Source organism: Chaetodon trifascialis, chromosome 21, assembly GCF_039877785.1.
Source record: "Chaetodon trifascialis isolate fChaTrf1 chromosome 21, fChaTrf1.hap1, whole genome shotgun sequence".
NCBI lineage: Eukaryota > Metazoa > Chordata > Actinopteri > Chaetodontiformes > Chaetodontidae > Chaetodon > Chaetodon trifascialis.
This window is the reverse complement of record NC_092076.1, coordinates 16,734,014-16,761,636: the sequence shown is the minus strand read 5'-3', so window position 1 is coordinate 16,761,636 and position 27,623 is coordinate 16,734,014. Positions and strand designations below refer to the sequence as shown.

At 44.6% G+C, this 27,623-nt stretch overlaps 3 protein-coding genes across 4 annotated transcripts; 1 reads left to right on the top strand and 2 right to left on the bottom strand.

The window, feature by feature from the left end:
• The first annotated feature begins 441 nt into the window (after window positions 1-441).
• l3mbtl2 (L3MBTL histone methyl-lysine binding protein 2) lies at window positions 442-9,921 on the top strand. 2 transcript variants are annotated; one of them, XM_070990799.1, is made up of 18 exons: window positions 442-466; window positions 1,295-1,726; window positions 1,883-2,000; window positions 2,193-2,326; window positions 4,585-4,660; window positions 4,770-4,849; window positions 4,981-5,098; window positions 6,019-6,153; window positions 6,386-6,474; window positions 6,616-6,862; window positions 7,247-7,317; window positions 7,391-7,495; window positions 7,787-7,934; window positions 8,080-8,162; window positions 8,399-8,633; window positions 8,887-8,952; window positions 9,080-9,244; window positions 9,337-9,921. In XM_070990799.1, exons 2-18 carry the CDS (start codon window positions 1,376-1,378, stop codon window positions 9,735-9,737), a joined length of 2,622 nt encoding a protein of 873 aa, XP_070846900.1. In that variant the 5' UTR covers window positions 442-466; window positions 1,295-1,375; the 3' UTR covers window positions 9,738-9,921. The 2 variants fall into 2 exon arrangements, with proteins under 2 accessions (XP_070846900.1, XP_070846899.1); XM_070990798.1 differs by having other exon boundaries at window positions 460-583.
• chadlb (chondroadherin-like b) lies at window positions 9,906-19,039 on the bottom strand. The gene is made up of 11 exons (XM_070990800.1): window positions 18,930-19,039; window positions 16,975-17,142; window positions 16,699-16,893; window positions 16,381-16,536; window positions 15,193-15,338; window positions 14,216-14,497; window positions 13,884-14,103; window positions 12,615-12,888; window positions 12,108-12,520; window positions 11,734-11,900; window positions 9,906-11,579 (listed from the first exon to the last, which is right to left on the bottom strand). Exons 2-11 carry the CDS (start codon window positions 17,140-17,142, stop codon window positions 11,279-11,281), a joined length of 2,322 nt encoding a protein of 773 aa, XP_070846901.1. The 5' UTR covers window positions 18,930-19,039; the 3' UTR covers window positions 9,906-11,278.
• Window positions 19,040-19,775: 736 nt separating this feature from the next.
• Window positions 19,776-27,541, bottom strand: rangap1b (Ran GTPase activating protein 1b). The gene is made up of 16 exons (XM_070990452.1): window positions 27,431-27,541; window positions 26,951-27,069; window positions 26,695-26,822; window positions 26,354-26,413; window positions 26,055-26,234; window positions 25,718-25,852; window positions 24,230-24,388; window positions 24,027-24,140; window positions 23,841-23,940; window positions 22,560-22,644; window positions 22,075-22,249; window positions 21,704-21,787; window positions 21,477-21,579; window positions 21,274-21,362; window positions 20,680-20,801; window positions 19,776-20,574 (listed from the first exon to the last, which is right to left on the bottom strand). Exons 2-16 carry the CDS (start codon window positions 27,060-27,062, stop codon window positions 20,490-20,492), a joined length of 1,731 nt encoding a protein of 576 aa, XP_070846553.1. The 5' UTR covers window positions 27,063-27,069; window positions 27,431-27,541; the 3' UTR covers window positions 19,776-20,489.
• Between the last annotated feature and the right edge of the window lie 82 nt (window positions 27,542-27,623).

Sequence of the window (27,623 nt, the reverse complement as noted above, 5' to 3'; positions counted from 1 at the left end):
GGTGAATAATATGCCTCGTCTGTTCAACATATGTTCATGCAATTCATGCAAAATGTAGCCAGATGTCCTGTTGCAAATCAAGAAATTATAACAAGTAGTTATTACATATTTTAGCTCACTGTGTGAGCACACACATAAACTATAATGGCACAAGTGCATTTTCTTAAAAAAAGGGGAAAAAAAGAAAAAAAAAGAAAACATGATACAAAAACAAAAAAAGAAATTCAATATTGCAAAGCTACAGAGTGCTGGAGGTCTTAAACTTTTTTAAGAAAGGAAGTCGTCTAATATTTCTCATTTGACACCTTTACTGTTACAAATACTTCTTAGCTTTACTACTAAGTTACACTTTAATTATTATTCAATTAATCCAACATTTTAAGACTATTTTTTCACTCGTACCTGCACAAACGTCAACTCCCATAATGCCTCGTTTGCGTAAGAAGTCACTACGATGACGTCAAAGGTAGGCGACCACCATAGAGTACCGGTGTTGTCTGCGAGATGTAGTTAAACAACTATTAGCTACAGTTTTGCAGCTGTATGAAACATATACTTGAATACCTAGATGTTATTAACTTGTGTAAGTAGACACTTAAAGCGATAAAAAGCTAATTGCTGCTTCTGAATTGTACAAACGCGCTCGTAGCTCGACTAGCTTCCACGTGCAGTAGCATGTTAGCTAGTCATACTTGTTTATGTTTTTACCAGTTCGCTAATACGCCTGTTAGCGGTGACAATTTGCTCATAACAGTGAGTTTAATAGCAAAATTAATTTGTGTTGTAAGTGTTACTTTTCATGTTATGCCTGGCGTTTATTTTTTGTTCACTGATTTAATAAACGTTTATAAGTTCTGGCTTGTAGATGTTTGTCTTACCTTCACATGAACGAACGTTTCATTGTTGTAAGTTAGCTGCATGTTTTGATTATCAGTCTGTGTGTTTAGGGTTTGATATTATTACCAAAATCAAAATATTAAGATTAACTCTTAAGATAATGTAGGGAAACTGTTATTTCTGATGTGAATATAATATCCAGACGCCTAGAGTCATTCATTTCAGTCAGAAAATATGATGCAAAATTCAATACTAGGTCATATTGGACCAGGAAACAGCATGGGTATTTTATAAACTATCATCCAGCTCTGCCTGTGTCTGCTCCTGCTGTCCAACTTCTTATCTCTGGTGTCTGGAACTGGTGTGACAGAAAAGTAAATGTTACAGATGTGTGTTTTCTGTGGTAGATTTAGAAAAGTGTCTGTCTCTAACATACAGTCTTCACTTTCCTCTGCAGAGCTTGTAAAAGAAAGCATTGGTTGTAGATCCTGCTCCGTGCTCTCAGGCATTGATGATCCCCTTGTGAGCAGAACTCAGGATGCCCTACCACTGTGTGGCTTATGGGTGCGGCAAAACGTCAGAGGATGGTGTGACGCTGTTTAAATTCCCCAAGGACCCTGAGGAGTTTCGCAAATGGGAGAAGCAGGTGCAACGGACCCGCAGCCAGTGGGTCGCCACACCCAACTGTCACCTCTGCAACGACCACTTCGGCAGGGAGTACTTTGAGCCCAGACCACAGACGTGTGCCCTGAAGCTGAGGCCAGGAGCTGCTCCTACAGTGTTTGTCCGTCCGCACTGTTCCTCCTGCGGGGGAGTGGGCTGCAGTAAGTGCCTGCCTGCTATCCAACAGCGGGGCGTTACAGCTGAACCAAGAGAGTGTGCCACAAGTGTGAGTAGTTGTGATCATGGAAAGGTCACTGCAGAGAGAAAGCCAGTCATTCTGAGAGCTTCAAACAAGCTCTTTTTGAATGTTTAAATATGTGATGTAAAATCAAAGTCACTGTCGTGCTCTCTGTTTATGATTGTCTGATTTTTCTCTTTGCAGGCAGAATGCAATGAAATGGCGCCCATTCAGTTGAATGACACCGATGGAGAAGGTGACAGAGAATATCTGACAGGCAGAGGGGTGAAGTCGGGAGAAAAGAACAGAGAAGAACGACCAGGTGAGGCGTCAACGAGACAAGAGAACAAGGGCTGAGAGACAAAATGTCACTTTTCTGTCTATTCATTTGAATTTTAACATTGTTAAGAGTCAAAAGGAGTGATGGACCAATAAAAATGAGTTCTTTATAAGCTCAAGGGACTGTTATTAAAGTTAGATGATGTTTCCTCAATGTATTTTTTCATCTTTCCAGTGGTGTGTGAGATGTGTGGCACCACCGGCAGCATCAGCAGCTTCTTTTCAAGGACCAAGCGTTTCTGCAGCACATCCTGTTCACGGTCCTATTCATCAAACTCCAAGAAGACCTCCATACTGGCACGTCTGCAGGTGAGAGTGCAGCAGCACTGAGTGATTAATGTTCTTGCAGGGAGGTCATTGCATGTGGCATTTTTCTCAGGTAGGAGATTTTCATTCATGCTTACTGGTGTTTTTCAGCTTGCTTGTTGTCAAGCAGAGCTTTATTTTTTCAAATGCTTCCCAAAACTAAAAGTTTGTGCTCCTTTACATATTGGACATCAAGAGGTTTTCTGCCCCAAATGTCCTTCGTGTCTGTTGTTCAGTCAGTTCTGTCTGCTGACATCATATAACCAAGTAGATCACTGACAGAGTCATTAGTTGGTACCACTTATGGACAACAGTGTCTCTGTGACACCTCTCTGGTCTTCATCTAGCTCTTCTTTAATTCCCACCTCTTGTCTGTCCTCTTGAGACACAGACGAAGGCTGCCCCTCTCTTCTTTTACGTCAAGCTCCTTCACATCCATCTTATATCAGGAAGGAGTTCTTTGCTCTTGTAAGCTCTTTTTGGTAGGGACAAAAATTGAGCACGACTATTCTATCCAGACTCAAGTTCCAGGTTTGAATGTGTTGTTCAAAGTTTATGTCCTCAAGTTACTTGTTTCAGCACCCAAATACATTTAGTTGGTTTAACTCAAAAGGATCGAAGATCAAAATGTTCTGTCACGTGACGGGTTGTTTCACCATTTCCATCAAATTCATTTTATTTATACGCAAAGTTCAAGCAGCTGGATCCGGAATCTTTGGAAACTGCTGTCAGATGCAGATTAATAATTGCGGACAAATGGGGGCAGTATTTAGCAAAAAGCCGTCACTGCAGAAAAGGGTGGAAGAAGAGGAAGAAACCCGCGCTGTACTTGAAACCAGTGCACCAGCCTGTCTGCGGGTGTCTCTGACTCTTGTCTCCCTTTCATTGGCCGGAGGCGTCTGTTCATCAATGGTTCACAGGTGTTGCATTGATACCTGCTGGAACACGAAGCATCCGAGCCTCGCTTTTCATCAGTTTCTGCTCGTCCACCTGGAGAGACTGAAGCAATGGCCGTTTGCTCTGAACATGGCTGTGGACACCCCGCTCCACCTTCTCAGCAAGCTGTACGTCTGCCAGAAGCACTTTCTGCTGAATGACTACCACACCCAGGAGCATCCGGCTACTCAAGGCCACCGCCGTCCCCTCCCACTGCAGGCACACGCCCACCTCTGAGACAGGCTGCCTGCATCGTTCACCTGGATCAGCTGGAATGTTGGCATGGCAAGGAGAGGATGCAATACATTTTTTTCTTCTCAGATTGAGCCAGCAAATACATCAGTCCTGTGCCTTAAAGAGCAGGAGTCATTCAGCTTTGATTTTTGGTAACTAATGTAAAAAACCTGCTGAAACAGGCTGAATATGAGATGACAGCCCCATGAGGTGTTTTTTAAATGTTTTCTTTTTCATTTTATTGTTCACCTCAACTTTTCTCTGTCATTGAATGTAATATTTTTGTTTTAGGATCATCTTGTTGCAGTTGTTCAAAAACAAAGGAGTGTCTGAATGAGAGCTGAACCAAGAATTTACCTACTCAGTGTGAAACCTGGGCCTGTTTAGTTGAACACAAAGCTGATTTTCTTGCAGGCATTGGAGAAGGACACACAGGAAGATGTGAAATTGGATAATCTTCCACGGCACACTTATGTGCTGCTGCACAGTGGTTGGGAAACACTGTACTATGACAGTAAAGTGAATATGGATGAGGTTTGGACTGTTGGACAGACAAAAAAAGCAATTTGAAAATACTGATTCTTCGCTCAGGGAAAAACTCATGGCCCTCTTTTGCTGTTTCCTGACATGTCGTTATAATTGTATGTAATTATAGTTATAATTTGTCTGTTTTGTGTGTCTCCTGCATTTCAAGGCTTTAAATGTGCAGCTATATTCATGAATAACACTCTTGGGGAAAAAGTGCAGTAAAGGGTGAAAAAGCATTTGCCAGGTCTTTGTTCCTGTGTGAAGTTTTGTGGAGAAAAAAGACTGCCGTCTGTTCACTTTTCATAGTAATGCTGTGTATACTGAACCGACTGTATGTCAGAACACTAGTGTGTACAGAGCTACTTACCACACACAGGTGTTTCCATGCCTCCAGGCCTCTCTTTACTTAGAATGATGTCTGACCAAAACTTCAATACGTTTGCACCAGTTTGAAATAAATAGTCATGTGGCTAAATGTGCCAGAAGTGGCCACAAAATGGCCACAAAAATGGGGACGATGAGATGATTTTATGCGATCTTTCCTTAACCTTCTGATTCTCCAGGGCAAGCCCCCCTCGAGAAAAGCCACAGTGCTGAACAAGGTGAACAAAACCCCTCCGACCCCACCAGGACTGGACGGTGAGGGCACTGAACACACACACATACACAGGGACATCAGCTATGTGCATGAACGTTGCACAAAATGTTACTTCAGCTGTTCGACTCCTCTGTTCTTTCCGTTCTGTAGGAAATGTTGCAGGTTTTGAGTGGGGCGCCTATTTGGAGAAGGAAACCTCTCTGGCTGCATCAGTGTCCTGCTTCAGACATGTGAGTTCTGTCTGCCGGCTTACGAAAATAACTGTTATGGAATTTATCTCTTATATTATTGAAATTTTACTGTATGTGCACACACCTCACGCTGGATGACCTGTAAGGAAACATCTGACCTCCACCTGCAGGCTCCTCTGTGTGCCCAGTGGGATGACATCACTGTAGGGATGAAGGTGGAGGTCCTGAACAAAAATGCAGTCCTGCCCAGTAAAGTCTACTGGATCGCTACTGTCATCCAGATCGCAGGTGTGTACATCCGTCCACTGCTGTTTGTTTCAAAAGGCCACTGCACCAGTCAAAACAATAGCAAAAGACTGAGTTTGATGATGTCAAGTTGAATGGCATTGTGGGAATTGTTGTCTTCACTGTTAAACAACCACCATTACCAATGAAAATCAGTAATCATGCTACTTCACCAGTGAGCAGCACAAGCAATAGTAGTTTGCAGACGTCCTTCCTCAAAGTCTGACCTATCATCTCATCTGTGCTCCCAGAAGTTATAGCAGCTAGAGGGAATAAAGGGGGTTTGACGCCGTAGACAGGCGACCAAATGAAACACACCTTTACCTTGAAGATAATCATGGATTTCTCTGTTTACATTGTTGGAAACATGTGGGATGATGTAAGCACACATCTATAATCCAAACCTAAAGAGGTTCAGTTAATGATACAAAACCAATAAAAGCAGCAAATCCTCACATTTCAAAGGTAAGATTTGAAACTGCTAACTATTGAAGAATACATTTCCTTCATTTAATGAATGTTTTAGCTCTAATTGAATGTCTTTTCTTTTTTAATATGAAAAAATTACAGGTTGGCAGCCCCCAAAATTAAGTTTTCCTTAGTTTGGGCCTCTGAAACAGCAGTTCAGCCACAGCACACTAAACCTGTCCATTTAAATCCCATAATGACACAATAAAAATAGACTGTACAATAGCAACAATATTGACTTAGAATACATTTGGGTGAAGGACATCTCTTCAATAACCAGTGTAACATTAATCAAGAGTGCAGTTAATATATACTGAGAAGAAAGTACTTCATATTTGTGCTCTACAACCTCATATCTAATCTTAAATAAAACCTTTCTATTGGCCTGGTATTTGCCAATGCAGTAGCATCAATAGTAACTTAACCCTTGCCTTCCTCCCATCCCTTGTCTCCAGGATACAAAGCCCTGTTGAGATATGAAGGCTTTGAGCACGACAGCAGCCATGACTTCTGGTGCAGCCTTGTTTTGGGAGAGCTAAACCCGATTGGGTGGTGCGCCATGACGAGCAAGCTGCTGGTGCCCCCACAAGGTGAGGATACACCTGAATCACACTGCCATACAAAGGCAGGCCTGCATGACTGTTGCTCACATATAATCCTCAGTGGCTTCCTGGTGGCATTAGGACAGTAAGCATAGGCTCTTACTGTCCTTGTTGGGCCAGCACTTGAATATAATGAAGCATCATTATTTTACTGGGATTGATATTGCGGACACTGATGAATTTATGCACATCTTGACCTTGGCAAACTGTGTGTTCACAGATGTGAAGCAGAACATCCCAGACTGGAAAGAGTATCTGATGAAAAAGCTGGTGGGGGCCAACACGCTACCTGTTGACTTCTACCTGAAGGTAAAAATGGATGCTGCCTGACAGATGATAACTCATCTGTTTCATACAACCCCAATTCTACAATGTTGGGATGAAAGGTTTAGTTTCCCTGAATGAATCAGCATCTCTGTCCCTTCACCACCTTTCATTTTGCCTTCCTAGCTGGCAGAGAGCATGAGGCCCACTTTCAGACCAGGTATGCGTGTGGAGGTGGTGGACCCCAAATACGTGAGTCGGACCCGTGTGGCCATCGTAGACTGGGTTATTGGTGGCCGCCTGCGGCTGATGTACTCGGACCAAAGCGACGCCCCAGAAAATATTACCTCTGACTTCTGGTGTCACATGTGGAGCCCCCTCCTGCACCCGATAGGCTGGTCCAACAAAGTGGGTCACGCCATTAAAGCACCCGGTATGTTTAAGATTGAGTTTGTTCACACCTGGTTGAAAGCATGCAAAATCAGAAACACACTGAAGAAATGACATCAGGGAGGAAGAAATTTAGGGAGGACAGGCAGTAAAAAGTCATTTGTGTTAAGACTGCACACTCCCACCCACCTTGACAGGAAACACGTGGTGGTTGAAGTATTCTAAAATTCACAAGCAATGATCTAAATGGATAAAAACTATCAGTGCCATGTGGAATTTTGTCAGTTTCTTCCCTTGACTGACAGGAATCACACACATTTCACACTTGTCTTGAACTCAACCTTTCAACGTCTCAAAAAAGAAAACCCTTAACTTTAAGATGTATTTTCACCTGGAAATAAATCTAATGTTTCTGCTTTAATCTTAGCAAAAAGCGTGGAGCCTGCTGCCAGCAGTTATAGGGGGAACTCTGACAGTGCATCCCTGCTCTTTAAGAAGGTGAGGAAAACGTGACATCCAAAAGGAAACACTGCTTTAGCACAACTCATGACAACCAATGTGTGATCTGCAGCCCAGGTTCGTCTACATGGAGGGAGGTTTCTTTGAGGAAGGAATGAAGCTGGAGGCCATTGACCCTCTGAACCTGGGGAGTATCTGTGTGGCCACTGTACACAAGGTAAGCTAGCTTCTTGATCTTCTTGTCGAAATAAACCAATAATTCACTGAGTTAGATGTGTTAGATGTTGCACTTCCCAGTGAAAGAAAGTGAAGGAAATGTTGTTTCTGGTGGCGACAGTAGCGCCATTTAATCAGCTGGACAACTAATCATGTGCGTCCCTTGTTCTGAACTATATGTTGCCAGCAGTCAGTGTAAAAATCATCCAGTTGGACCGTGTCTTAAACACTCCTAACCTGTTGTCTCTTTTTCTGTGTGTTTCTGTGCCATCCTCCAACCCTTGTACTGTAGGTGCTGTTCGATGGCTACCTGATGGTGGGCATTGATGGAACCATATCCAACAACGGCTCTGACTGGTTTTGCTACCACGCCTCATCTCATGCCATCCTTCCTGTAGACTTCTGTAAAAAGAACAACATCCCTCTCACAGTACCTCAAGGTAAAATGTCCATTCATTCAGTCTCTGCAGCTCAAACTTTGGCACTTTCTCCTGGCACTGCTATGCTTTACCACCCTGTTCCTCTAAGCTCTTGTCAGTTTTGCCAAATTAATGAAAATTCTTGCTGATTTCTCTTTCTTGCCAGGTTATGACGGGCAGACCTTCACCTGGGACAAATACCTGAAGGAGACCAAAGCTAAAGCTGCACCCACAAGACTATTCAACACTGTAAGACAGGAAGTCCCTACCTGGTGCTTTTTAGCAGCGTGTTAAAGTGATCACACACACACACACACACACACACACACACACACACACACACACACACACACACACACACACACTGTTTGTCTTAATCCCAACTTGCAATTTGCCACTTTCAGTTCTTCTATTTGTGCATTAAAAATTTGGTACAAAAAGGACCTTCAAACAGCATGTGAACCTGCTGCGTGTCTTTTCTTCAGGACTACCCGGGTCACGGCTTCTTCCCCCAGATGAAGCTGGAGGCAGTGGACTTGATGGAGCCGCGCCTGGTGTGCGTGGCCACTGTGAAGCGTTGCGTGGGCCGACTGCTGCTCATCCACTTCGACGGCTGGGAGGACGAGTTTGACCAGTGGGTCAACCACGAGTCCCCGGACATCTACCCCGTCGGCTGGTGTGAGCTCATTGGCTACCAGCTCCAGCCGCCTCCTGGGCCTGGTAAACACCACATTCAAACCAATACCCCCTAATGTGTTGTAGAGCATCATAACCGGACATCTGAGCTAGTTTATTCTGACTGAGGTGTTCACTTGAGGCATTTTAACTCTGACTGTGACCGAGTGTAATTTGAATTATTGGTGGAATTTAAGACCAAATGGCAGAAAACTGTTCATCACAGCAAATGTGCTGGTGGTCAGTGCCGTGTAGATGTTTGTGATTCTGTATTAAAGTGTTTTCTTCTCTTTTCTAGTTGATGTCATTGAAAACCAGACAGCACAGAACAAGAAATGCAAGACCTTCACATACGGGAAAAGGAGTAAGTTTTGACTCCAAAATGTAAATGAAGTGTGTTGCCACAGAAACCAGATCAGCCATCACATTTAGTGTTTTCTTGCATTTGACAGCTATAGAACTGCTCTTTCTCCTCCTTTTGCTTTCTGTAGAAAAGAGGAATGCAAAAAAGAGGCTGTCTCAGTACCAAACTAAAGATGACGATGCTCAGCACCCTGAAGTCAATGACACTGACGGTGCTACAGGGCTCGAAGACCTCAGTCTTCCACCTAAAGTGGCCGCCATTCAGCCCAAGCCTGAGCCAGAGGAGCTGGAGAGTCAGTGGACAAACTCATACTACGTGCTGTTTCTCATTTTGGTAAAGAGAGACAATTTTGGTAGTTTGCTGACTTACTTCTTGTCTTTGTAGTCTTTGCAGTGCAGGTGAAAGTGGAGGAGGTGGAGATGGAGACCCCCATTGATCCTCCAGATGACCCCAAACAAGGTTCTCAAGGTATAATCAAACAGGAGGCAGTGGCTGAGCAGAGTAAGTCAGGACTACATCAGGTGCCAGAGCAGAGCAGCTTGGAAGACGCTGCACAGGAAAAGATGGAGCAGAGTGGAAGTGCAGCAGGAAGAAGTGAAGACAGATCTTTGGAGGAGAGCTTTACGAGTGAAAGCAACATGGAGAGTGAAAACAAAAGCAGTGAGGAAGAGAAGAGTCAACAGCTGGACCAAGAGAGCCATGAAGGTGACAGCGCCGTGGAAGGAATTTCAGAGAGCAACGCAGAGCAGGACACAACGGGAGAGGCTGCAGGAATGGACATATGAGTGAAGAGGAGACCTGCAGAAAACGTGGATGAGCAAAGACACTGGGATGACTCTGTGATGCAGAAACATAGAGCCCATGTGGTGAAGAAAAAACTGAAAGAAAGCCAAAATGAGACAAACAAAAGCATGCTGGCATATTTAGAGACAATTAAAAAGGTACAACATCAGTTGGGAGAGCCAGTGCAAAGTTTATTCTCTGGTGGTTTAAAGTTATCATCCTTGAGATTTCAGTCCTGGGTGATTTGGGGACACGTCTCAGCAGTGTGGGGGTTGCAAAATTTTGGGGGCAACCAAAACAGTAAACAGCCATGCTGATATCAACAAGATAAAGATACAAACTGTAATCTTTCCTGTTAATCTCTTGGGTTTAGATTGACAATTTGAATCCAGAGCAGGAACGGTGGACTGCCAATAAAACCTGCTATATAGAGAAGTAACTATCGAATGTAAATACTTGATTAGCTATTGCTGAAAAAAGACACTGTCCTTACATAGATATGGAATATAACTTAAAGGTATACTATTCAGGATTTTCCTTTAAAAAAAGCATGCAGGTGAGGTTAGGAATTAATGGAAAGGTAGCAACCAGATGCCAGACCGTAAGCAGCGTGCATCCAAGAGGAAGCTAAAGAAAACTGGTTACAAACAGTAACTGACCACTCTGCATAGTATACCTTTAAAATACTTCATACACCTTAAATCGTGACTGAATGTGGACTAAGGATTAACTTAGCCAATTTCAAAACTACCTCTCTTTCTCCATGTTGGTGAGTTCCACTACAGTGATATTGATCAGAATTGATTGGTTCCAACTTCTTTTGTTTCAGTTGACATTGTAACATCAAGCCTGTGAATGTGACTCTGAAGTGTTCGATCATTCTGGGCTGACATAGCAGATAGATCTTCATCATGTTTCATATCTAGATTTGTTCTTTTTTTGTAAATGTGAAACCACTGATAAAAAAAAATGTATTGTTCAACTTTCAGATTTGATGTTTTCTCAGAGTTTTTGTACAATTGGCACTTGAATTTCATTGAGTTCAGTACATTCTGCTGTTTTGGTGTAGTGGTTAAGGGTAACTAGTGTAAAGCCAGAGTATCATTTTTGAGTGATAATGACTGAAGCGAATGACATTCATTTCATTTTCCTTCAGCATGCTAAAACACCCGCCAGAGCTGCTCAGAGCTGGACGAGCTGGGAATGTGTATCTAATGCTGTGAATGTGAAGCAGGGTGGTGCTGACAAAGAGCATGTGTGCTCCGTGTAGGTTCCCTGGATGATGGAGGAAAAAAATCTTTTTGACCTTTTTCAACACTATTGATTAGACAACAAAAAAGGAAAAACTGCAACACACTGGCTGAGGGAAACTGGCTGGCAGGAGATGTGAAACAGCCTCAGCAGCTACAGCTTTCAAAGTCAGCAGAGGTTTGGTGCAGTTTTCGAGCCTCGGAGTCACGGTTTCACCTCAAAATCTTCAACAGTTGCCAGTTTTCTAGAAGCTGCGATGTCTCACAACATCAGTACAAAAGGTTCAGCAGGTTCAGGCCATGCTGCGACTCTTGGTGGTTTTCTTGGCTGCTGCCGGTTTTGTGTTGGGACTTTTGCGAGGTTTGGATTTGGCTTTTAGCATTTTGACTTGACGAAGGCCATTGAGGTGCATTGGTTTGGGTTTGGTTGCCTTAGGTGCCTTGGCGGGCTTTGGGGTGATGGCAGGGGCAGAGGGCAGGCTCTCGCCCCCAGGACAGGCTTTGAAGACGTGCACTTCCTTGACTTTGCGACCTCTCAATTCTGGGGGATTGGCACAGGTGGCTCGGACCTTCAGGTTGACTTTCTCAATCCACCTAGATGCAGAGGAAAGATCATTCTTCATTAATAATAATGAGAAACTAAGTAAACCTCCCAAATAAGTATCTAAACATGAGTAACTAAATAAAACCAGGGCATAGCTAATAACTGACATTTCTGACCACATTCATTGTGCTGTAAGTGTCTTACAAGCGTAGTGGCAGCAGAGGGCAGTCACACATCAGAGGGTTGTCAGCCAGGTTGATGACCTCCAGAGAAGTGAAGGGGTAAAGGTTGGGCACCTCCTCCAGCTGGTTGCCCTCCAGAAAGAGACTCCTCAGCCCTGGACCCAGACCTGCCAGGGAGTTCTGTGACATCTGGAGGACAAGATCGCATCAGAAAATTGTTGAATAACAGATGTGGCATGTTTTGTTGCTACAAATGTGGCAGAAGGTATTATTTGAGTGCAGCTTTTTAGACAAATTTTTGATGAAATGGGTGAGAAAAACAATGAGGATGGTATGCAGAGAAAGTTCTTGGCTGCTGTTGTTCTGACTAGTAGCTCACCTCTGGAGCACACTCACCTTCTCCAGTCCCATGTTGTCCAGGTACAGCTCCTTCAGCGACCTCTCCAGTGGTCGAAAAGCATTTGGGCCCACCCAGCGAATTGAATTCCCAGACAGCCTCAGGTCTCTGAGGTTTCCCACCTTGCTCAGCGCTTCAGTGGGCACCTCCTTCAGCTTGTTTCCCCCCAGGTGGAGCGTATCGAGGTCACTAGCCTGGTCCAGAGCCCTGGGCGACACGTGGTCGATGCTGTTTCCAGTGAGGTAGAGGGCTCTGAGGCCTTCGGCTCCGGTCAAGGCGTTCGGTTCCAGCTTGGTGATGGCGTTGTTCTCCAAGTGAAGCGCCAGCAGGCTGGGCAGCAGTTTGAAGGCTCCTTTGGGGAAACCAGTGAAGCGGTTCTTCTCCAGGTGGAGGTAAGTCAGCTGAGGAAGGCCTGTGGATTTATTTTATAGAAAATCAATTTGAGTATGAAGACGCGAGTCAGAATAAAGGCATTTTCTACCAATGTAATTTTGCATTTGACAGACCTTTAAAGGCGTCAGGGCTGAGGGAAGTGAGGTCATTCTCTGACAGGTACAGGTAGATCAGTCCCTTCATTGCACTGAAGGCCCCATCCTCCACCTCTACGATGTGGCAGCGCTGCAGATGTAGGGACACCACCTGGGCAACACCGGGGAAGCTGTTGCTGGGGATGTAGTGGAAGTGGTTGCCACGCAGGTCAAGCAGACGTGTGCTGGGAGAGAACCCCCGAGGAACTTTGGTGTGACCGCGGTTCTCACATGAGGAGTGGTGTGTCTCAGCCTGAAGACAGGAAGGTTATGGACACAGGGGACAGCACAAATCATAGTATCATAAGCACTGGTGGTTTTGGCAGCAATTGCCACTATACCCTATACTGACCCCCCTGAGGGTCCTGACTACCAGGTTTGGAACCGCTGTCAAATATAACAGTTAGATTTTGAGTGTTTTTGCCCCGTCTTTCATTGGTCACCTGTATGCTGAAATCAAACCTGAAGCTAAACTACAAAGCATTTGAGAAGAAAGTGTTTGGGGAAACTTCAAAAAAGAAAAAAACATAAAAAATTAGTGGTGTTGGTAAAGTCTGTGATACTAATGGAAGCAGGAAACCGACCCAAAGATAAATTAAAGCGTCTAACTTCTGCACAGCAGCCATGGTGGTTATTAGTGTCAGTGTTTTATTGCTTATGATCCTCTTATCATTTGTTACTGGAAGACTGAGTTATTTTTCTTTCAAAAGTTACCGTTTAAGGACTTTTACAAATTAGCTCTTATGAGTTAGCTGTCATTTCTAAATACTGCTGATGAAAGAAAATCTACATGGAAACTTTATTTCCATGGATAGGCTTTATATTCAGGTGTTTCCATCAGCTACAATGATGTTTATTTGCTAGCAGAGAATGTTTCAGTGATTTAGAATAACAGACATCTAAAGTTATAGTTTTGACATTTTAAGAAATGTGCTAACAGTACTCAGTTTCTTGCCAAGAGTTAGACGAGAGACTCGATTACCACCCTGTTGTCTACGGAGGCATTCAGATTATATTGTGGCCTGTTATTTGCTGCTATCTCTGCTATGGCCCACTGGTACCAGTAACCTAATGGAGGCTCCACTGGTTGCCTGTCAACAGCACAAAACTCCAGGATGCCGCTGGCTCAGTCACAAACTTGAAGCCAGCCAGCAAAGTATAAGTAGGCAAGAAATGAGTGTCAGTGCTCTACAAAAGTAAATCACCAAACTGTCTCCCCTGGAATCCAGCATCATATGCCCCACTCACCTCACAAACACAGTTGGCGGGACACTTGACCTTGTTCTCTGGCTCTTCAGTGGGTGGTGGCGTGATCCTGGTCGCCTCCTCAAACTCTGCTTTCAGCATGGCCTCCTGGCTCTGACAGCGCAGCTCAGGAGGGTAAACGGCCTCCAAGTTCTCTCCTGTCAGGTGGGCCGGTCCTCCGCATGTCCCCATCAGCTTTACTTTGCTACGGATCGCCCACTCTCTGTAGTGTGGTCAAAAAGAGATGAGAGATTTGTATCTTTTGGTTGGTTGAATTACAGCACTGTGGCCTACATGTCTCCCATTGGTTCAGAACCCACAAAGCTCTGCTGTACCTGAGTGGACGCAGGTAGCAGTTACAGTGGATGGGGTTCCCAGCCAGGTTGAGGCGTGCCATCTTGGGTGAGCCTTCAGAGAAGGGCTGGATAACACGCAGCTGGTTGAAGCTCATGTCAAGGTGGATGAGGCTGGGGGACTTCGATACAGCCGTGCTGGCCAGGTCCTGCAGCGACATGTGGTCCAGGAAGAGGTGCGTCAGTTTGGCCATGGACACCACCTCCTCCCCGAGGTAGGTCATTGGGTTGTAGCTCAGATCAAGACGGGTCACCTCTGGCAGTCTGGATACAGAGAGGGAGAAATGTTAAAAATTACAATGGAAATTTTGGGATTATTGCTCCAATATTAGAGTAGTCAGATCTGGTGTTTGCAGGTATTTTCCTGGCAAGACACCAAGCAACTGTAAGTTTATTCAGCCATGCTAGTAGCATAGCTCCACAGGTGCTAATGTCAGTTGGTCATTCCACCACTTTGTTCCAGATTTTAATATCTCAACAACTATTTGATGGATTACCATGAAAGCTGATACAGATGCCCCCCTCAAGATGTATTCTATACCTCTGATTTGTAATCTAGCTCCATCATCAAGTCAGTGTTTTACTTTGTCCAATACTTTGCTTTATGACCAGATACCTGCAAAACAAATGAAATTACCATCATCCTCACCTGTACTTTATAATTAGTGCTAACACACTAACGTAAGATGTTCAATGTGGTAAACATCAGCATGTTAGGATGGCATTTTGTGCAAGTTAGCATGCTGATGTTAGCATTTAGCACAAGGCACCACTGTAAAACCTCATAGAGCAGCTAGCATGGCTGTAAGTCGAAAAAGTAACTCCCCATATGACAGCCATTTGTTTTCATCAAAATATTGAGAATTTCTGATTAGAAATACTGGATACTAAAGTAGACTTAGTATCCACGTGAGAGCTCTGTGTAGCTCTGTGGCAGAACACAGGTGCCAGATCACTACCTGGTCATGGTCTCAGTGGGGAAGAACTGCAGCTCGTTGTGGTCCAGGCTGAGACGGGTGAGCGTGAACAGACCAGCAAAGGCCTCAGTGTCCAGGTAGTTCAGAGAGTTGTGACTAAGACGAAGCCATTTGATGTTCTGCAAGCCCTGGAAGAGAAGAGGTGGCCTTGTTAATGAAAGTTCACCAACAGGAGAGGCTTCTGCATTTCTTTAAACAAGCTTTTCTTTGCACTTTTACATTTCTGTAAGAAAAAAGACACAACAAAAAGTACACAACTTTACAATGACACATTATGCACCAACATGTAACACAGGAGTAGGGTATAGGGAGAGGGACCCAAGGTTTCAAAATAAGCTTGCACAAGGCTGCTCAGGTTCAGTCTGTACTACCTGCAAATACAAGATGCTGGAACACATTCACAATGTATCGATCATATCAGCGATTCATTCCAACAATAAGATTTAAAAGTGTTATTTTCTTCTCTTTTTTTTTTTGATCTGAGCTGTGCAGGTCAAGCAAGAAAACACCCGGACAAGGAGGGCAATTTACACGCATTATTACTGAAATTGAATTGAACACTTAAACACTGTCCAAAAGGACTTAGCTGCAGGACAGTGCCGACGCATACAGTATGAATCCTCACTCGTCCACAGACATCAGAGGAGCTGGGGTCTATATTTGTGAAAAGTGAAAGGAGGGAGTGATATGCTCTGTGATGGACTTTCAGTCCTATCACTCTGAATCTGACTGGCTTTGAGTCCCTCTGCATTCTGTCCCGCTCTACAGAGCTGAGTGAAACCCCTAAACCGAGTTCCCACTGGGACTGAGTGTGACTGTTGAGATTGGAGGAGGAGTGAGTGAGCATCCTTCAGAGACCTGAGGCTGTACCTCTGTCTGATGGCAAATATCTGAATTGTTTATCTCTGTCTTAATTATAGTCTAAGTCACTATAAACAATTAAGTGGGACAAAATTACTTACTTTGGCATACTGTAAGAAAGTATATGTATTTGAGTTACATCTCCTTCTAAGCTCCTCAAAGGTTAAAATTCAGGGAGTAAAGGATGCTAGAGCACTTCTTGTGACGCTCATTTTTAATGAACTTTTTTAATAATGAAAGCACTTAATATCACAGTCATCCTCTCAGTTTGTCATTTTGAGGAGCTTGTGTAGGTGGTGGTGTGCGTACCTGGAAGGCCATGTTGGGGATGTAGACCAGCTGGTTGTGTGTGAGGGAGAGCAGGTTGAGGAAGCCGAGCTGAGAGAAAGCTCCAGGCTGGATCTCTTCCACACGGTTACGGTCAATCATAAGCTGCTTCAGTGAGGACAGGCCGTCGAATGATTCCTGGACTCACGAAACACAAAGGAGGACAAAACGGATAGAAAGGAGGGGGGAGCTTGTGTTTAAAAGGAGGTGACTGGAGGTGATTCTAGTTCAAAAACAATCTAAACGTGGTAATGGGATAAATAACAGCTGTGAGAACTGGATCTGTGTGTGTGGGTCGACCTGGTAGAGGATCTCAATGTTATTGTTGGCCAGGTTGAGGAAGACCAGTCGGCCGAGGCCACGGAAAGCCCCCTCCTTCACCCTGCGGATGTTACAGCGCTGCAGCGACAGGTGAGTCAGGTAGGGAGTGTGTTTGAAAGCTCCGGTAGGAAGTTCCTGGATGTCATTGCTGCGGAGATCTAATTTCACTGTGATCTATAAAGAAAGGGGATTCGATGGAACAAGATGGAAACTAAGCATTATGTGGACATTAGTGCATGTGTGTGAATAAGAGACCTCATCGACTGTGGGAGGAACTTGGGTCAGGTTCTTGTTGACGCAGGTCACGGTGAGCTGGATCTGGTCGCAGATGCACTGCTGTGGACATTTTGATGCGCTTGCAGCAGGGATGCAGAGCAGCAGCAGCACGACCCAGAGGCTGTCGGGACGAAGCTGGGAGTACATCTGAGGGGGGACAATAACAGCCTTTACAGTGATTCATGGTTAATAATCTGTTCTGGGCTCCTCTTGGCCAGTGACGCAGTAAGTAAAAAAAAAAAAAAAAAAACACCAACTGGCAGCTTTTTCATTCCATTTTTTAGATGTTAAGTACTTTAATAGATCCATCACTTGCCCATTCATTCACTCACATTTCATTCAGCTTATTTGGCCGTGGCAGTGTCTACAGAGGACCCAGTAAATCAACATCATTCACTTTGCTCCGTGCAAACTGCTGCACTGTGTGCAGCGTGTCACATCTATCACTGTGTGTAGTTGGTCAGAAATCAACAGTTTCAGCAGCAAATGTTGGATCTTCTCTAATGATTAGCTCTAGTACAAACCTGCTGTTAAACCTCCAGGATCTTGTGATTCAGTATTTTTAGAGTGTGTTATATTTACTTATGTAAAGGATCTGAGTATTTCTTCCACTACTGCTTATAGTTGGTATAAACAGCAGGAAGAATGTGTACCTGCGCAGGTAAAATGTAAAGAGGATGGAAACACTCAGAAACATTCAGGGGCCCCTACAGGTCCCTGAGTGTCAGCATATTGTCTGGTGAAGTTGTATGATGTACAGTAAGAGACAGGATATACTATACAGTGACCACAGCTTCAAATAATTTGACTCAGTTCTTCCAGAGAAAGGTGTGTGTCGCATTGTTCTACATTCACTGACCAATGCTCAGCTTGACGAAAACCCTCTCCATCATTCTGTGCTTTGGGGGATTAGTGTCATTTTGGTCAGATCGGGCTGCCCTAGCTCTCGCTGGAATGCCTTAAAACCACATTCCCATGTCGGATCAACAGTCTTGATCCGCAGGAATGGACATGAAAAGCTTCACAGCTCACTCTGAAATTTGGAGTCTCAAAATGTTGACACGGTGAAATGGTGCCATGCCTAAACCTTTCTGTCAAAGCTGCTGCACCAGACCCTGTGAGAGATGATGACTGTGCAAATCACAGAAGCACAGAAGACATAGATTAGCTTCACTTACTTATTTTGTACGTTTGAACTTGACATTAAGGTTGCATGGGAATCATGAAAAAGCCTGGATCATTTAGCATCATACCAAGTTTTGTTGCTAGGACCCCCTGAGCAGAGAGGGGCCAAGAAAGAAACTGGAGACGGAGGAATTTCCTCCGGGCGGACTGTTTGTCCGCGTCCCCCCCGGGGATCAACAGGCCTGACCGCAGAGGAGCCGCCGCGCCGGCCGCGCACAAAGACGCACAGTGTCCTTCCCTGCCGGTGTTGTGCCAAAATGCGTTTCCTCCTGAAAAAATGTGTCCTCTGCCCAGGAACGATGAGAAAACTACTCTCCATCGGCTCTGAGTGCGTTCACCAGAAATTTCCTTGTACCATTTTCCCTATATTCAACATTATGATCATGTTGTCGTGTGCGGAAACACGGACGCTGATTTAAGTTTTGGTTCTGACAAAAACCTGCAATATGATCAGATTCGGGAAACACCAGCTGTGTGTATTTGTTCAATTCCCACACTTAACAACACCAAAGAACGTATGAAGTCGTCATTGTGATTAAAACGTATTTATTTTTTCCTTCTGACGCTTAAGTGCGCAAAATATAATAAAACGTATCCACAAGTTTTTTTAATTGAGCAGCTTGAATATTAAAGTCTAAAGTTTTCATTTCCTGTGTTCCTACCTGTCAGCATTACAGACACTCCAATAAATAGAGAGATCCTAGCATTTCACTGCTCGCTGTGAGGATCCATTTTACGCACAGACTCACCGTGGTTTCGTCGTGGTTCCGTCAGCTGCCGGTCGTTCAGTGGCCGCTGACTCTCTCACGGTCTCTGCTCCCTCTGCAGCTCTTCCCCCGGCTGTCCCCCCATCCAAAACAAACTGCGTTTATCCCTTCATTCACCGACACTCCCCCCACACCTCCCGCCTCTGGAGTCTGCACACTGCTCCACTGAGCCCGGCGAGGGAATGGTTGGCTTCAAAATACTAAGTTATTTGGCTGTTTCACTTCAGTGCCAGGCCTGTTGAATCTCCACTGATGCTGGAAGATTCATCTCAGCTTTCTCATTCTGTAGAAGAGAGCTAATGTTGCACATCCCAAGTACAGTATTTACAGTATCCATAACATCACAGATATAAACTGATGTAATAGATGCTGGTAATTTTACTCTGAAAATCTGATTTCCAGTAAACAAACATCCTGACAACATACAGTAAATGCAGTCCACATGGTCTAATGTTAATCAGAAGAGTATTTAAAGTCTTCTGTTCTCATCCTGCTTCTCTTTCATGCTGTTACATCACCAACACGAGGTAACACACAGCAACTGAACCCCTGCAACACAAAGTCATAAGAGCACATTTTTCTGTAAGTCTGACTGTGGACACAGAAAGGCATAAGGTAGAGCTGATCGTGCTCCCCTGAGCTCTGCACAGGGCGATGCACACACATGCTGTGTGTTCAGGCTTGCGAGTGTGTGTGGTGCTCCTGCATGGCCGCTCACAGTCTGACACACTCAGCACTCTGACTGGACGGACTGTCCTGAAAGTCGGTTTCCTTTCCCCTTATCGTAGAATTTTTCAAATAAGCGAGGATTAAAAAACAAGACATACTAGCAGTAAAAGGCAACAATAAAGTCAGCTCTTTATTCATTTTGATTTATAGAGAGTTATATTTGTTCCCTTTGATTTACATGAGTTGCCTTTGCCTTCCCATTTTGGTCTCAGCACTTCAGCGGTTTCACAGCAACAAATGCCAGTATGTGAGATACAGGTCTAAAAACAGCCAATGTGCAGCTGTGTGTTTATCAGAATAAACACACAACATCTGCCAAATTTTTACAATTTCCAAAATGTATCAGGACCTGAAAAAAAACCTTGAGTTAATCCAGGCATTTCCCTGACCGGCTGCGAAACAGACGCATTGTTTTGCTGTTGTCTAATGGAGAACTTTGGAAGCATTTCTAACTAAATGCAAAGCAGTATGTTGCAAAAGGTGCCACACTGACACCGTCTACGTCAGCTCCACTCCAGGTTACAATCAGTTCCATTTTTAACACACAAACCCAAAATGAAACGTGTGCCTTTCTATATTTCTGTTATTTGTATCTCTATTTCATATAAAAATATAAATCGGAAGTATAAGTAGAAAAATAAAAATTAAGAGTCTGATTAAGAGTCTTTGTCATAAAATATACAAATCAGGAGTGGAGATATGTTGAGTGGTTGTCTGAGTCCCTTGTTCAAGTGCAAAGCGTCCCTGTTGGTTTTGTAGGTGAGGAGATGAATGTCAGTGCGGTGTGTGCGTCTGTGTCCCAGCGTCACTCGATCAGTGGTGGTCGCGGCACTTCTTCTCCAGAGCAGAGCTCAGCCTCTCTCCGGCACTGCTGCAGCACTTCAGAGCTTCACCGCTCCTGCAGATTCACGAAGAACAAATAAAAACCGCACAGGAACGAGGGTTACAAACTGCTTCACGCTGCATTCATGCTTCAGTAAACCAAAACTTGTGTTGAGCCTACTTGGACGTGAAGGTGTGAAGCAGCGAGGCATGGTGCTGGGGGAAGTACTCCTGCTGGACGGCATGCTCCAAACACAACAGCTGACCTGGAACCAGTGACACCTTCTTCACCTTGTCCTCCCCCTGAAAGACAGAAGAGTAAAGACTAATGAACTGAACTTTAATCAGTAACACCAGCAAAGAAAAGCCGACGAGGACTAAAGGCGCCCTGAAGGAAGGCAGATGTGATTGAAAGGATCAGCTGGTTTTTCTTTTTCCCCATTTCAGATGGAAGAAGATCACGTGATTGTGAGCGAAACAAATGAGCAGTACGTCGGGTTTAACAGCAGAGAAAATCCATGAGAAATTCTGTATGTGGTTCAATCAAAATGCCTCAGATACACGTCAGATTCAGCAACTAGGACCAAAGCAAACCAAGTTTAGATATCCAAGAAACCAGGTGTGAACTAAGTATCTTTAATAGAGATTCAGCAGCTTGCAGAGAGCACATCAAGGCGCTCTGATGTGCTGACATAAATGTCAGAGTTAAACAGTCCTGGTGCCCATGAGTTCTCTGTCAGATTCAGGGTTGGGGGTACATGTAGCAGCGCTTTACCTTGAGGAGTCCCATCATGACTAGCAGCGTGGAGAGGAAGCAGTATGAGTGGAGGGCTGAGGCAGAGAGGAGCTTCTTCAACACGGCGTCTGCGGTGGGACGTGATGCAGGGCATGGAAAAGAGATGGCAGAGGTTAACTCTCATACCAACGACATCAACAGCAACATCCAGTTTGTTTTAGTTGTAGCAGCACTTTATTCACCAATAGTTTCAAGGACAGCCGTCTTGGTCTCTGTGTCCTCTCTGTACAAAGATGCGATTTTCAGAAAGACACCTGCTGCCTCGCGTGGGTCAGATACATCCACCTGGTGAGAAGAGGACTTTTCTTAACGGGATGTAACGACACACCTCGCCCAGCACACTGAACATCAGACAGGACAGTTGCAGCTGACCAGGGACACTTTATATTGCCTTATTTTAAATTCCTACCTGTTGCGACAGGTCTGTCCTCGTCTCTCCCATCTGAAGGAGCTTCTCTGCAGAGGGGCAGCTCAGGAAAGACATGACCTCTGGCTGAGGGGGGACACAGCAGCTTAGTACAAAACAATCGAGGGCTTGAATGTGCTGTATGTCAAATTATTCAGGGCGCTCCAAGATGCCGGTATAGATCTGCAACGATTAGTCAATTAAGCAACTAGTTGACAGAAAGAATTTAATTCCCAAATATTCTGATAATTGATTAATGGTCATTTTTCAAGGAAAAACCATCAAACATTTGCTTACATATAAGGATTTGCTGCTTTTCTTAGTCATCTATGATGGTACAGAAATAACTCCTATCTAACTTTGTGTCATCTTACTGGACTCTCTCTGGCTTTTTCAGGACTGTATTTTCTTATTATTCCATTTTCCTTCACAATGTCTCTGTCCTCTTCATCGTCTTCATTACAGTCATCATTCGCATGATCGTCATCATCGTCACTGTTTTCCTGGTCGTCGTCATCCTCCTCATCCTCAGGTTCTCCCTCATCATCACTGTGGTGAAGTCAAAGGAACATTTTATTTCTCACTACATTTCAGCCTCTCTTCTAAACTCGCAGTGCAGATCTTTTGGCTCCCCCTTCTGGCAGTGAGAGGAATTACACAAACACTCTTGAGACACTAATGACACTGTTGGCTCTTTGCTGGATGATGTTAATTTCTATGTAAAAGTCCCACAATGCAGATTTAAACTAACCAGCTGATCACTTATATGTGGTGTTATTCATGCTGAAGGAACCAGGTGAGAGCTGCAGGATTTGTTTCAGTGTGTGACGTTACAGTAACACACACACACACACATTACCTGAGTGATGACAGCATGTCTCCTTTGTCCATGTTCTCCATTAGTTCCCTCAAAGCCTCACAGCCCTCCTCTCCCAGACAGTTACCTGTTCAAGCCAAATTAAAGAGCAATTTTTACCTCCTTTACTAACCTGATTCCCAAAAAGTTGGGACACTACACCAGTGTGGTAACATCCTTTATCCAATCACGTGTTCACAAAGTGGTGAACCTCGCTCCATCCTCGCTTGTGAGTGACTGAGCCTTTCTGGGATGCCCCTTTCATACCCAGTCATGATACTGTCACCTGTTACCAATGAACCTGTTTACCTTTGGAAATTCAGAATAAGCATATGTCACGGGGTGACGAGTAGTGTGTGGGTGTGTGAATGTGTGTGCCGCCTGACCTTAATTGACACACATCCCCTCTGATGCGCAGCCTGATTGTAATTAGGTCACAGTTGTGGGTAGTTTGGGGCCTCTCTCCCCTGCACTTATTTAGACGGCGGCAGACAGGCAGCGGGGAGATCATGAGAGCAGGAGAGCGGCTGAGGCGACGGCACACAGACGCACTGGAGGAACGCGGTTGGTGAGGCGTTGGTCGGACAGCTGTTACAGCAGAGTGACACCTTGTCCCGGGTTCAGGAGACAGTGTGAGAGCAGCGGTTCGGACAGAGGATGTGCATACCTGCTGCCGGAACTGAAGGAGGAGCTGCTGCTGTTGCTGCCGGGGAAGCAAGTCGCCAGCCCGCCAAGAGACAACGGAGACGCACAGTGCAAGAGGGGGAAGCCTTGGATAAAAGTGGAAGGGTGGGGACGCGTTCCACCCTTCCAAAAGGCAGGTTGTCGATTACCCTGACAGATATTTTGTTGTATTCTTTTTAAAGCGAGTGGCCGCAGCTGTGCTGGAACGCACTCAATCCACCATTTTGGAAACCAATGGACAAGACTGTTGGACTCTCTTTAGACCAATCCTCTGGTGTATCTTTTTATCTATTGTTTTAGACTTTGTAATAAAGAAATATATTTTATATCTTTTAAATCCTCTCCTCGCATTTGTTGTTCGGTGTGTCTGCTCCTCAACAGAAACCAGTGGTGTTACACACTGTCACGGTCACTCCACTCGGCGGTGACACATATATTTACAAAAATGAACGAAGCAGATGAGGTCAAACACACAGCAAATGATCACATTGTGTTTTATGTTTTTAGAATAGGGGTCCTTTGATATTTTCCTTAACTCCTGTGCATCTCCATTTTCACAACGACAGGAACTCTTCGTGGAACTGCAGTCAGCGCACTCACCGTTCAGATCCACTTTCTCCATGTGAGGTTTGTCCGTGACGGCCTGAGCCACCACCAGTGCTGCTGCCTCTGTGATCTCACCGAATGACAGATTTAGCTCCTGAAGACGAGGCACATGACAGAGCGCTGTAACCAGGCAGACGCACGCAGACGTGAAAAGGCTGATGATGGTGACGGTGAACTGACCTTTAGGATTGGCAGTCCGTCTCTCAGGACCGCAGCGAGGGCGATGGCTCCTTCAGAGCGGACCAAGCAGTCGCCAAAGTTGATCACCTGTACATTCCTCAGGTGTCTCAGAGCCTGCGTGAGCGACAGGAGAAATCCGTGTACAGAAACAGCTTCGGCCACATGTCTGCTTCACTTACAGGGAGTGTGTGAACAGGCCTCACCTGCGCCATGGCCAGTGTTCCCTTCTTGGTGAAGGTGTTGTCGTTGAAGTTGAGGACGCGGAGCTCCGGGTTGTGTCGCATGGCTGAGGCCAACGCCATCACACCTGAATAGTTGATACCGTTCTGGGGCATGTGGACTTCCTCCAGGCTGCCCATCAGCTTACATGGAAAAACAGAGGGGAGTCTGAGGTTTTAGGGGCTGGGTCACATCTTGTCTGGACAACAGTCCAAAACACAAAGACTTTCAATGTTCAGTGATAGAAAATAGAGAAAAGCTGTAAATCCTCACATCTGATACTCTGGAAATGGGGAATGTTTGACATGACATATTAACAATTAACAGATTATTAAATAGTTCTCCATTTTCTCTCAATTGCCTAAGTGATTACTCAAATTGGCTTCAGCTCGATGTGAAATCTTGCCTCTATTATCAGATGACGTAACAGTTAGTGTTTCATGTGTTTTTATTTTCAAACAATCTTGATGAGATAAACTTCCACTCAAAAGTTTGGAACCTCCTGTCACAAAAACTTTGATTCTGTGCTGTCGGATGACTGAGAGGACCACTGTATATCCAAGATGGCGCCGTGGACGGTTGCCTCGGTGTGTTGGTGCGCGTTGTTTTGTTCTGGTGAATTTGGGTTATTTTATATGAAGGTTTGTATAAAAAAAAACAATGGTTCAAACTGTCAACTGAAAAGACAGAAGATACTGAACCTCTGAGCAACAGTTAGATGAGAACAGGAGAAATCACCAGTCATTGGTGAAAGAAATTACAAGCCTGGCATCAACATCTGTGCAGATTTAAACTGGAGCAGACTGCTGTTTCAGTGCACAACGATGCCGAGAACAAGCTGGATTTAACAGGCGTGTTGCTTTCACAAAGCTATTCTTAAAACAGTCTGTTTGATCACAGAATATCAGCTGAGCACAGTGACAAACCACAGTTTAAACCTGCTCAATCTAACCACTGGGTAGACTGTAGAGGGCCCAAATATTTAGAGCCTAACTGCACCATTCGTTAATGGTCAAGGGTCAGTTGTGGTTTTCTAGACTGGAATACAAATTCAAAATTGAAGGCCGTTAGGGGGAAAAATGGCTACAATGGGATTCTCCACTGTCAAGCAACACTGTGAGAGCATCGACTAAATAGAAGTTTTACTCATTTAATTATTCTTAATAGTCAAAACGGTTTCAAATGAAAATAACACCCATTGTTTCTAAATTATTTTGGCTTTATCAATGTTAAAATAGCCATAACTGAAGGAAGGAAGAAAAACACTAATATACCAGACGATCCCAAACATCTGAACAGCTGTGTCTAGACAAAAATACAGTGAAGAAATCATGAAAAACATCTATATCTGATAATTGTACTTACAAACTGTAATTACTGATGATTAACAACATTACTGAAGCTTTAACACCATCAAGAAAGAGAAAAGTTGATTAGGTCGTATCAGTCAGTCAGGGGGTGAGTGTTTCTACCTGAAAGGCTTTGGCCAGGGCTCGGGCTCCTTCATTTTCCAGGCGGTTCCTCCCTGCGATGAACACTCTGAGTCTGAGTGGAGCTCCGTGTGCTGATGACTGTCTGTGGCACGCGATCAGAGATTCAGCCAGGATCTACACACACCACACAGCACGGTTACGATCTGCACTGCCATGCAAACATGTATTTGCATCTGTCATGGTTTACTGTAAGTCTGGAACTTCTTCTCTTCAAGTTTGTTTACGGATGGAGAGTTGTACTATTTGAAGTCTGTTATTTGGATGTGCACAGGAGATTGACAGAAACATATTAAGGCATTCAGCACTGTGAGCTCGCCTTTCCTCCGCCGATCCCCATGCCACAGTTGTTGAGCTTTAGCTCCCTCAAGGTGTGGCAGGAAGGGCTCTTCAGCAGCTGCTCGATTCCCCTCACACCGTCTGGCCCGAAGGCGTTATCGCTCAGGTCCAGCTCCGTCAGCCGGGCCCCTGCGCTCATTAATGCGCTGCCCAGGGACCTCTGATGAATGCAGAGACAGAGAATATGTGAAGCGGCCATGTTTTCAGACATAATGCTTCATCAAAAAGCAAATCCTGAAAGGCCAATGGACTGCACAAACCAGTGGCTCCAATTCTCACCAGGGCTGTGGGGATTTCAGAGCGCAACCTTCCGGTGAACATGTCACTCCAATAGCATCTCTGAAAGACACGGAGTTTTGAACATAACACTGGGATCAAATTAATCAGGATGACAGTCTGCTCTAGTGACAAAGAATTCCAGCTGGTGTACCTGAAACAAGGGAAACCTACTGTTTATTATATTAATATCCATCTTCTGTCAAAACACATTCAAAGGTCCAAATTATTATGATCAATACTGGTGATACCTTCACTGATTTTAGGCTATTTGATAGTCTGCAGCCAAAATTTGTGGTCTGGCCCATGTACACTGTGAATGCAAACTATGAATTGAGGAGTACCTGGAGCAGGTCTTTGCTCTCCAGAGCCTTGGCGATGGCCCGGGCTGCATCCACTCCCACAGTGTTGCCCTCCAGGCGCAGAGCCCTCAGACCCTGGTACTGCTCTATCTCACGGATCAGCTCCTCCACTGAGAGCACAGAGAACAGGTGGTTAGATCTGAAGAGGACACAGGAGGCAGTGCTCTGATGTCAACAAATACACGGTGGCTTATCAAACAAAACGAAACCCTCTCTGCGGCTACGTTTAGCATCTGACCTGATGCTGCGTTGTCCAGCTTCAGTCCCAGACCTTTGAAGCTCAACTCTCCATCTCCGACATGGGTCTTGGAAAGAGCATCAGCCAGTTGAGCAATGTCATCTGAGGCCATGATGACTCTATGGAGACATCCAGAATCCAGACAATAGAATAAAGGATTCGAGTTTGGTAACTTTCTCAGCATATGAATGAACAGAAATTGCATTTACATTACCAGCTACACCCGAAATCGAGAAATATTGCTCATGTATACATTACAAACAAATCATTTTCTAACATTACAACAGTGGCGGAACTATCAGCAACTTTCACGGTAGCTACGTAGCTTCGCCGGTGCTAGCTGCTATAGGTACGTGAACATGAGAGCACTAGCTAAACTAAAAGTGATGGGACTGTGAGTCCGGATTTTATAAAGTCTATTCTCGTGTCTCTCTGTCATTGTGTCAGTCATACAGCTCTCAATGAAGTCCTGAACCTTACCACAAAGAGTAATTTCCAGGGAAACGATAAAGCGATCGGGAACATACGCCGCTCTTCCGCGCCGCGCGCCGGTAGCTAAACTTTGTGACGTCATGCTGACCCAGTTTCTTCTTCGTTGATTCCGTGTCCGTCAGTTAAATTTGAGTTACAGGTTGTTTACCGCCACCTGCTGGTACTATTTTTTATTTTATTT